This window comes from Atta colombica, unplaced genomic scaffold (assembly GCF_001594045.1).
Source record: "Atta colombica isolate Treedump-2 unplaced genomic scaffold, Acol1.0 scaffold96, whole genome shotgun sequence".
NCBI classification, from domain to species: Eukaryota; Metazoa; Arthropoda; class Insecta; order Hymenoptera; family Formicidae; genus Atta; species Atta colombica.
The window spans coordinates 32,599-43,970 of record NW_017259590.1 but is presented as its reverse complement, the minus strand read 5'-3'; the positions used below and the strand labels follow the sequence as shown (position 1 = coordinate 43,970).

The window sequence follows — 11,372 nt, the reverse complement described above, 5'->3', positions numbered from 1 at the left end:
ATATATATATAGAACTATAGATATAATTCCGTGTGAATTTATATATTACTTATGTACTCTTTTAAATACGCATCGAAATTTTCGATCTCGAGATCCAAAACTTTAACTGAACTTTACTTCCGCAATAATATTTTTCGCAATAAAAATTAATTATTTATTATAGATTTTAATGTTTTCCAGCGCCCAGCATTATTAATCCTAGAAAATCGGACTTATTTATCATCCCGGCCACACCAGGATCTGTGAATCCTTGCAACTTTGCTATATCTGTAAACTGAATACGTATTTTTTAGCTCAAAATGTGTGAAATTTATACCTCAGACAAAGACAGATAAATATGAATCAAATAAACAATATTTTATCTTTAATTAATTACAATGCTTCAAAGAAATTTTATTGGAAAATTTGCAAAAAATGACTATTTTGGATAAAAAATTCTCAAATTTTTAAATTGATTCTTTGGACTAATTAAAAAAAACAGTACAATATGAATCGCTCAAAAAAGCATAATTATTTGAACTATCGAAAATCGACATTTTTTAAGAATCTATATATTATAAGTTTACAATTAATAAATAAAATTTTATTATTATACAATATAAAAGAGTAATAATATAAGTAGATAAAGGATTGTACTTGTATAAATATTATTATACTACGTATAATTAAGTTTTTAGGATTTAGTTTAGAGAAATGATGCAACGCTTGCTCTGAAGCAATAAATCCGTCCCGGCCGAGCGATCTCTGAAGACTGACAGAAATTATAAAATTTCTACTATTTATTACATTGAAATATAATTCTTTTTAGTTCTATATATTTTCGTGTACTTTTATACTATCCGAAACTCAGTAAACGTATATTTAATAAAAAATAAAGGGGTATACCCAGAATGCCGAAAACTTACAAGCTAATCATATGTGGGTCCCAAGTACCCTCTTTGATCTTTCGTGCATTCTTATATCGAGAATAACGCAAAAAAAAGCCTCTTGCAAGCTTATCATATCTATGAGCAATTAAAGTTTTTTTCAGTCTCAATCCGTCTTCAAATTATATTATAAAAAAAGTTACAGCATTGTAAAAAAATCGCATAAGATGCATGTTTGGCTTGTTAGAATTAAGATCATTCTAAGATCATTCTAAAATGATCTTAGAATGATCTTAATTCTAACAAGCCAATATATAAGAGATTGTTAGTCAATTTAATTCGTGATATTATTGCGGTAATTCAATAGAGTTTGTGTTTCAAGTGAAATATCATTTTGGCGCACAGTTTAAAGAACTATGTATATAGTATATAAATTCACAGAATACAAACACCTTAGATCCAGCTACCATTATAGGTATTTATTTCCTATTGATTGTGTTCTCACATGTACGGTCCTATGAGATTTAATATTATATAAATATAAATATTACTAATATCATAGCAGTAACAAAATGGCGCCTTATATTTATCTTACTATACAATTATCACAAATATTAAAAACTTTTCTCTCAGTGCAATTTAATCTCTAGTCTCTATACACGCGACATTGACTATTGATAATTTTTAGAATATTCAGAAGCAAAAATTATCGTGTTCACAGTTCTCTGCAAGTTTCAACAAACCATATGACTCATTACTAATCGGGAAACAATTTCTTATAAAATATATATGAGTCTTTGTCAAGATTGTAATTTAAATTAAATTATTATTTAAATAAATTTACTATTTAATTTATGCTTTAAATCCGAATTTATTTGATCAATTTTAATCTTATTTCATCTCTGTATTTTTCTCAGGGATGAGGAGCGTGAGAAGGAACTTTTAAAATCATCCAGCGAGGAATCTATGCGTAGAAGAGCATCTAGCTCAGCGGACAGCGTATTGTCGAGCAATAATTCGCCGCTGATGGGCCCGTCGGCGAATCCGAGCACCTGGTCGTCTGGTGCAGCGTCCGACATGTCATCATCCGCCACGACGAACATAATAACGGACAATAGTAACGCCAGCGGTATTATTGCGTCCGTGGTGACGAATGTGCCCTGCATCTCGTCATCGGCGCAGCCGATCATCAGTCGAGAGGTATTAGAAACTACTGTTTAGTAGTTGATCTAACTCAATCTATGTGCCCGATTCTCTCTCCTCCTTGTATTCGCTTTTTGGCGTGTATTTGTCGCACTGTTAGTATACCGACGCACCGACGCGACACAGAATTTTATCGTCTCTCTGTACTCTTCACGACGCGCTCAGGTGCATGGTTGTTCGAGAGCTAAAATATCTTTTTTTTTTTTCATCTATTATATTCGAACGAACGAAATCGCCGTTTCAACACAGATTGACAACACTCTCTTGCCTTGCACTGCACTTGTATGATATCAGTTCCTCGTATCATTTCATTGTATAATCTGCGCGGATTTATTCTCTCATGGTCAAATGTTAAGTACTTTTCGTTCTCCATGAAAAAGTTCTCGAAAAGAAAGTTTTAATAGGCTGAATAAATTCGAGGGTTAATTCAACAAGTTGTCGTTTGTCACGAAATATATGCGATCGTTGCCATGATTTTGAGATATAGTATAAGTATTCGAAAGAGTTTCGCGGGCAGAACCGACAACGCAGTGATGCAGAATTGGGGAAGACGACGAGACGTAGGAGAGCACTTTGTTCTTATAGAGACGTTTTATTTTTTAAGTTAACTTCACAGTTTGGTATAGTACACGAGCACTTGTAGGACTTTTATACGAATTTGTACGATAATCTGTAAATAAAATATAAATACACATGTTTACTTTGTGCTGCATGTCCTCGCCTTGTGGTTGTTCTTGTCTTGTTCGCCACCTGTTGTTCTTGTCCTTCATTGCACCGTTTTTTATTATGTGCGTATGTATGTTTTGATTTTTCTTCCTTACGTCTTTTTCCTTTTTTGTTAACGATTGTTTTAACGATTGGGATGGTTGATGTGTTTCCAGATATACGTTTAGTCTCTTGGTCCTTTAGTTGGCGAGAAAAGCCGTGCTGTTTTCACGCGCCGCACACATATACGCAGAACGAAACGTGGACTAAAAACTGTTCGATAAAACTGATCGTCAGTGTTGTTAATTGTGTGACTAGTTTTTTTTATTATTGTCGTGTTGTGTCGTTAAGCTCGCGTGAATAAGATTTCGACAGTAGAATGTGTTTAAACTTCGTTTTCTTTCTTGCAAAAATATTTTTTTTTGTCGAGTTTTGTGTGAGTTTCCTAAAAGTTTCTTCGTAGAACGAATTTTCCCTCATTGATTTGTAGATGAGATAAAAAAAATGTCGCTCGCGCGGGGGGCCTGCTTTCCAGCGGATATCCTTTCGACTTCCGAGGTGAGTAAAGAGAGTAATCTCATCTATTGCAATAGTTTTATATAGCTATTATTAACTCATCCGGGAAATAAAGAGAAAGAAAGAGAGGTAAGCTATTTCGTTTATTACGATGGTATGTGTACCCGCTTATGTGTATCTTATTATCAGTTTTACGAGCAGTTTTTAATCTTCTCCTCCTCAAGTGGTATTGTCCTGCGTGCGTGCGCGCGTGCGTGCGTGCGTGTATTATCTCTTTATATTTTGTCCGTCGATGCATGTAACTGAGCAATAATATCCCGAAATTTCAATTTTACAGACGCTATTCCAAATCGATCGTGTGTCGAGAATACTTTCAAAGAATGATTAAAGATGGACGGGAAGTTTGTATGATTAAATTGGAGGAAAAATTTGTGAATTTCTCTTTCAAGGAAACGAATAAAAGAAAGGACAAAGTTTTCGTTTGAGCTATTATTTATTAAAATGGGTTAAACCGCCAAACTTAAAATACGAATTTAGAATTTTAAAACAAACAAAATTTTCTTTAGAAATTTGTTCATAAATATCTCTTGTGATTTTATTTTTTCTGAAGCAAAAAGTGAATGAAATATCCATTAATGATTTTTAATCATTTTTAAAGCAGATAATGCAAGCATACGAAGAAATTACAAATGTACATTGTCAGTCAGCGTCGCGTTCTATCAGGTAGGTGCATGTTTATCTCAGAGTGGGAGACCATCATTTTGAATAAAACATTCAATAATTGTATTTTGATTATTGTAAAGCAGTAAAAGAAAAAAAAAATCTAAATTACATATTCATTCCTATAATTTTGTAACTTAAGAAGTCTGTTAAAGCAAACTTCCAGAAGAAAATTTTGTTGTTTATTTTGAGATCTTAAGCCTATTCTACAATATGTTTTTTATTTTTTGTTTTTGCTATTTTTTACATCTTGTCTTTTTGCTTCTTATCCGGTTTTTTTGTTTTATATTGTCCGAGAAATTACGAACTTCGGAAGAAACAGAAAACACGTAGCAAGCAATGCAATTGTCGATAAAACGTTGCAAAGGAGAAAAAAGCGAGAGGTTAAAAAGCAAGAAACAAAGAGCTCATTATAGAATAGGCTTTAAATTCATATTTTTTGGCAGTTTAACCTGGAAACAGACACTGTGTTCATGATGAATTTAGTCACTATTTCTAGACTTTAAAAAAGCAATTTGTTATTTTCTAATCTAGTTTTTCTAATCTAATTTCTGAGGATATTTTGTTATAAATTGTTGAATCTAAAATAGATAATAGAAAAATATTACAAAATGGTAATAATATAAATAATGTTAATTTTTATGCGAAAATGTTTTATATTTATGTTGTTATCATTTTGTAAATTTTCCTAATGGTTTATTTTAGGTTTAATTTGTAAAACAAAGTGTCTTGAGGAAAACTAGACCAGAAAATAATAAATTGCTTCCTTAGAAATTATTTTGGCAAAACGATGTGCACTCTAAATTTTCGGGCTCGTTTTGAATGTAACACACATACAACGATTAGCGAATTCGATAGAATGCACACTGGTACATTAAAATCGTCATACACAAATTAACGTAAAAATGTGTGTTTAATAAATATAAATATAAATATAAAAATGAATTATATCTGAAATATACATGAAATTTTCGATACATTTTATTGTGTTGTTAAATAAAATCTAGTATTATAAAATCTGTTGTATTTTATAATTTGAAATATTTGCTGTTTATTTTTACATAAATTAAATCAGTATACTCAATTGTTTTAATATGCACTATTACACACTAATGCGTCCAATCGAATTTGCTAATAAAAAAACTTTTATATTTTTAATAAGTTTTGTTATACAACTTAATTTTTTTTATATCTGAAACATAATAATAAATAACAGAGAATTATGTCGATTTATTCTTGTCCCTAAAATAAATTGACAAATTTCATCTTCAACTTAATCATATTATCCACCCTTAAAATCTACCCTTTATATATTTTAATTACTAGATGGAAATTTCTTAAAACCATTTTATTTTATTAATGTACTTTATTTAATTATACAATCAGCACTCCTCTCATTCGGTATTTACATATATATTTCACATTGTCGTTATGTCGTACAATTGTAAACTATACATGAATTATTTCACTCGCCCCAATTTTTTATCTATGTATACGTTGTTACATGGAAAATTATCTGCAGGGTGTCCCACTATCATTGGATGGCCTTTCTAGAAATTCTTACAGAAATTCGTCGTTAACATCTTTAGAAAATTTTAATAATTGTGAACGTTATTTGTTACTTTCTCTTTTTAATATTAAATATATCACCAACTAAATTGTAATTAAATTGTATTTAAAAATTGTAACTAAATTGTATTTAAATTTTAGTCTAGGCAAAATTTATTTAAAAATGAATAAAGAATAAGACTCCATCGCCTATTTCGCTGATTTATTTTAAATTTAATGAAATGAAACAAAATTTCATTAACATTGATATTTTGAAATTATGATGACATTTTTATTGAAAAAGCAGATATAAATTCTTTTATCTGTGTGATTGAAAGATACATCTATGGGTGGCGAGACTCCCTGAAAAGAAGAAAGAAGGTGATTCGATAATAATTCGAAAATAATTCGTATCTCGTTACAGCGCGCACGATCGCTGATAGATCAAGATGACGTTGTATCTGCGTATTCCCCGCAATAGTAAACAAGACCCGTCTGTCGGCTTCGCTCAGGCAACATATACCCATTTAGCCCCTCGCTTAGCGCGCGCTTCAAGTCTCGCTACGATTGTTCCCGTGACTGTTTGCAGGCTGACATCGTGATTCCGTTGAGGCCAGTCAGAGCGTCTTCCCCTATGGAAAACGAGATGCATTCGGAGCAGCAACATAGGAACAACGCAGACAGCGTTCTCCAGATCTCTCTGGAGAACAACGTTGACAACATCGATGGCGGTAGCGCGAACTGTGCTCAGCAGCAACGAGGCGGAAATAGCAACGAGGAAGTCACAAGCGAGGATCTGAGTAGCAATGTGCTGACGGCAATGTTGTCGCTGGACGGTATCGTGACGAAACGCGGCGTTGGCCGAAAACAGCAGTATTGGAAGTCGCAGAGCGTCGGCGAGAGCGTAATGGCGCAGCAGCATCAGCAGCAGCTGTTGCAGCTGTCGCACACAAACTCTCTGCCGACCTCGACAACGATCGTCACAATAGCGGCGATGCCGACGACTACGACAACGATGACAACAACAACGACGACAACAACAACGATGACCATCGTGACGCAGGACGACGAGTTACATCAGGAGTCGCAGCAGCAGCAGCAGCAGACAACCAATTTCTCAGTAAATCGCGAGCTTTGGCAGCGTCGCGCCACCTCGCAGACGCAGTCGACTCCCAAGTCATTGTCTTACTCCCGTACGTCTCAGGAGTTTCGCGAGATGCGACAGAAACACACACCCGATCTGGTGATGGATCTGCCGTTGTCGGCGCAGGACCCAGTTGGCAAAAAGTCTGCGTCGTCCAGCAGTCTAAGCAGTTCGGACGAGGAGACGACAATGCCGTTGTCTCTGTTAGCGCCGCAACAACAGACGCCACCTACCCGATCGGAGGCGGCCACGTCGCCAACCGGCGGTCCGGAGTCGCCAGACATGAGTACCGCCGCTGAACGCTTTGCCAAGCAAAATCAATGCACTCTGAAGAAAAATACGAAGACTGCGAATTCGGAGAACGCCATCGCCGCGACTGGCAATAACAAGTTGAAGCGAATTGAGACGGTGGAGCACGATGGAACGGGTGTCGATGCGGAGAACGACGAGATCGTTCGATCGACCAGTTCGAATCAGATCGTCGTTGACGGCGGCAGCAGCGGCGCCGATGATGGTGGCGGCGGCAGTAGCGGCGGAGGAATGCTACTTAGATCACCTCTACCACCACGCTCCACTCCTAAGATCGTTGCCAAATTCGCCGATATGCACCTGACCGGCGGCAGCCAGGTGGTCTCGTCGTTTAAGCCGCAGGTTAAGGTCAAGCCGACGATCCTGCGCAAACCGGTGTTGCCGTTCCCGCATCCGCACATGAGTCCCGAACTTGCGCGTAAGATCGAGAAACAAGCGCAGAGTGCAGAACAAGCCAATTGAGATTGTCATTGTAATAGACCCGAGCGGAGCTCTTCGAGGGAAGGCTCTCGCTAACCATTCACGATCAACGCGCGCTTGGCCGGCTTGGTGTTCTTCTGGACCGGAACACAGGCCGGCGATTTATCCGGCCTGTCTTCCGGTTTGCCTCTTTTGAGTTGCCATCGATGAAAGTGATACCAAGTTGATCGGCGATATCGCGTACATTTTAAGGAGATGCATCTAGTAAATCAATTAATGATAATATGGCATCAATGTTATAATTTCTTACTACAGGAAACGTAACTATTACGTAACTACAACGTGTGTAATATACAACGTTTACATCGTTCACATTCGTTGAGTGGAAATTTATAATATCGATGCAATGTCATTGTTAGTGTTTACTGGAGCAAGTACATCTCTCAGTCTGTAAGATCCGCTCGAATCGCGGTCGTTCTCGGACGATGTTACTTGACAATAACCGTTTTTCCTCTCGCACGCGTGAATCATCACCATGGAGGAAACGCGATAATGAAACGGAAACCCGAGTCGTCGCTGCACCGTCAAAAACCGATCATAACCGTGTATCGAGATAAATCCCGAGGTCTCGCTGATTTCGGAGGCGTGTTGTAAATTTAAAACGATATACGAAAACGCGACCACCCATCGACCAGTTACTCCGCCCAGTCGCGAGGACTTGTATCGTATTAATTATTGTGCCCGAGAAGAAAGGAATGTCGCCGCGGGATAGCGACGCAGAAGCTAAATTGATGATCGCGCGATTGCGCTGGATTTGGCCCGTGTTGGAGCCAAGATCACGGTGCTATCCTCGCGGAGGCGAGTTTATTTTTTCTACAGATGTTTTCCATTTTCGCTAATTTTTTTACCAAGTGATCCGCACGAAGCGATGTTTCTAGTCATCGAGCGAAGATAAGAATAAGAGAAAAAAAATAAAATGAGATAAAGAGAGAGAGAGAGAGAGAGAGAGAGAGAGAGAGAGAGAGAGAGAGAGAGAGAGAGAGAAATGTGAGAGTGTGAGAGAAAAGGAGCAAGAAAGATGTTTAGCATCGAAGAGTGAGTTTGTAAAGTTGGACGATGGTATAATTTATTTTTTAACGCGTTGTGCCCGATGTGTACGCCAATGATGAATTTTCCTGCTATTGTCACTATACACTTGACGAGCACTGTCGCGAGCCATGGCTAGCGCGTTCAATGGTTCCTTTATGTGTGAACGAGTGTCAGTATGAAAAGAAAAAAGAAAGAAAGAAAGAGAAGAAATGGAGATCTATACAGCACAAATTTCCAAGGGATATCTTATCGCAATGTCCAGAGGACGTTCTGAGATCGTTTCCAGAATGTCTCAGAGATATTCTTAGGACATTCCTCGGATAAAATCTAAGGAAGAACGTGCGTGCTGCTCGCTAATCTTCTCATCTTCCCAAGACATCTTCCTGGTCATGGATCCAGGTCTATTTTTTCTCGCGTCGTAGTGCGGAAGTGAGAATGAGAGTGAAAAAGAAAAGGGTTCCCGCGACTTTATCGATAGGTTTATTGTAATAGGATACATTATACTACTATGTATACCGCGTGCCGATCTTAATTATAGGTACTAACTAATCCAAACAGCGATGTTCGATATATTCGAGATAAAGACAACAGAGAGAGAAGAAGGAGGAAGGGTCTAAGTGATTTACGGCGACAACGACGACGGCGATGACGCGAATATTTATCGATTGACGCGGCGTCGTCGAGCTACGTCGTTTACTGTCGTTTATATACTTCCGGTACCAACAAGACGAGACAAGAGGAAAGAAGGAAAAGAAAATTATAAAAGGAACATACTCTCCACAACTTACCTCGATGTTATTCCCACATCGTCATTCCCCCTCCCACTGTAATCGATCGGTGGAAAGAAGAAGAGAAAGGAGAAACTTATATTCGTGATTCAATGATTATCGTATACACGTACACGACGTCACACGCAAAGAAATGTATACCGTGTAATCGCGTATTCGCGAAAGAAATCCGTTCACTCGGCAGGATTCGCGCGAATTTTAAAGGTCGCATGTTTAAACACGCGCGACGCTTCCTCACTTTATGTGTATATCGACTAAATGTTTAGCACGCATTAAGTGGTTCTGACGTCGCCAGCGTTGTCGCTATCCTTATCACGGATCGATATCTTAGCACTTATGATTGTAACCTTATATTAGGTGCAGTAAAAAGAAATCCATTATTTTTGCATGAAATTGAAAATTTATGAAAAATAATGGATTTCTTTTTACTACACCTAATATATTCGTGGAGAACGTTGCCGAATAATTCTCGCTTTTAATTCCATCAATATAGACTTCGAGTTGACAATTTTCACCAATGTAAATTAATCTTTTTAAGGTTCTATTCCTACACTAGACTGCATTAGAATTCTCTCGCTTTCGCCAAATATTACATATATACTTATCTCACTTTAAGTTCCAAAAGTGTACACTATCCACAAAAAACGACTCTTAGTCTCAGTGCTTAACTTACTTTTTATTCTTTTCCAATTGATAAATTAAACCGAGATTAAAGTAAATTTACATTGGTAGCAATTTACATAGGACATTAACCTTTCAGAATTGACGTCAAAATCTCCAAGGCTCAAGGAAACTGGACTTAATAGTTATTATAATATTGAATCTATGAGATCCATTTAATATATATGTTAAAAGGCACTAATTAATTTCAAAGAATCAAAATATGACATAATTCGTACAAAATAAAGTGACTATTAGTTTATTAAGTTTATTTTAATAAGAGCAGTCCAAATTTTTACAGATGTAACATAAAGAAAATTTATCGTTTTGTGTGAAATAGTGTAATTGCTACAATAATAGATACAAAAATTAAGAATCGATAGTAAATTCAAATAATAATATATTTTTTATTTCAATATTCCACAAAAGAAAGTTGAATTATTTTTATTTATCAGAATCTTTATTATCCAGTAGAGTGGATCCAATTAGATCTACGCTTTGAAAGATTAATGAAATTTTCTCCGATAGTGCCTCAATAGATACTTTTTGTAATCCAAAGCATTCAGGAAACGCGCAATTCGATCAAAATCATAAAGCGAATAACAAAATAATTTGTAATTTTTAATAATTCGCGAGAAATATTCTATTTTTAGTAATGCGCATCTGGAACATTCGCAACTATGAAAAAAATTGATGTTGATACAAAGTAAATCTGTCGTTGTTGGGATTAATGTCGCTACGTCGAGGATTTTACCACATATTGAATGATTCGGAAAGAAAGTCCGAGCATGCGATAGCACTGGCTAAGACGTGAGAATCGTTTAACATTGCAGGCGCTATACCCACCGCACCCATGAAATACCAAAGCGAAAAGAGAATACGACGCCCCTCATCCACATTGACTCGTACAATGATTTGTGACTATCAATCCTCACACGGTCTTTCCGATTTTTAAATGCTGCCCCATCGTTCTCTTTTTTTCTTTTGTTTTTATTATCTTATATCCACGGATTGCGTATTTTTGTAATTTCTCCATTTCTTTTTTTATACGGTGCCGATTACACGCCGCACGATAACGATTTTTAACGAATCTGTAAACGTAATTTAATATACAACATATGTATAATTTAGTGTAGCCATGTTTTATCAGTGGATGATCTAAGAGGAGCGCATAATATCTTAATCGATCGTTTCTCCCATTAAGGCTAATGACACATATGGATATCATAATAAACTTACAGGCTATACTATATTATACCAGCAAACGAGGTTTATTCGTCCGACTACATTGGCAAATTCCTTTGTATCCATCCCGATTTGCACTTTGACGCTTTCAGGTAACATTATGATTTTCAACAAACTTCCGATTTTCGTTCCGGATTTAAAATTTTTTATTCTTATTTT

The 11,372-nt window shown here is 36.4% G+C and overlaps 1 protein-coding gene across 4 annotated transcripts in view; it reads left to right on the top strand.

Annotated features, from left to right (window-relative positions):
* LOC108693726 (SLIT-ROBO Rho GTPase-activating protein 1-like) overlaps nucleotides 1-8,442 on the top strand; it is a 79,911-nt gene extending 71,469 nt beyond the window's left edge. For all 4 annotated transcript variants that reach the window (XM_018202828.1, XM_018202829.1, XM_018202832.1 and 1 more), the window contains exons 12-13: nucleotides 1,784-2,066; nucleotides 6,148-8,442. In XM_018202828.1, coding sequence (XP_018058317.1) covers nucleotides 1,784-2,066; nucleotides 6,148-7,473 — 1,609 coding nt within the window. In that variant the 3' untranslated portion in view covers nucleotides 7,474-8,442. The remainder of the gene's footprint in view (nucleotides 1-1,783; nucleotides 2,067-6,147) is intronic.
* The last annotated feature ends 2,930 nt before the right edge of the window (nucleotides 8,443-11,372 follow it).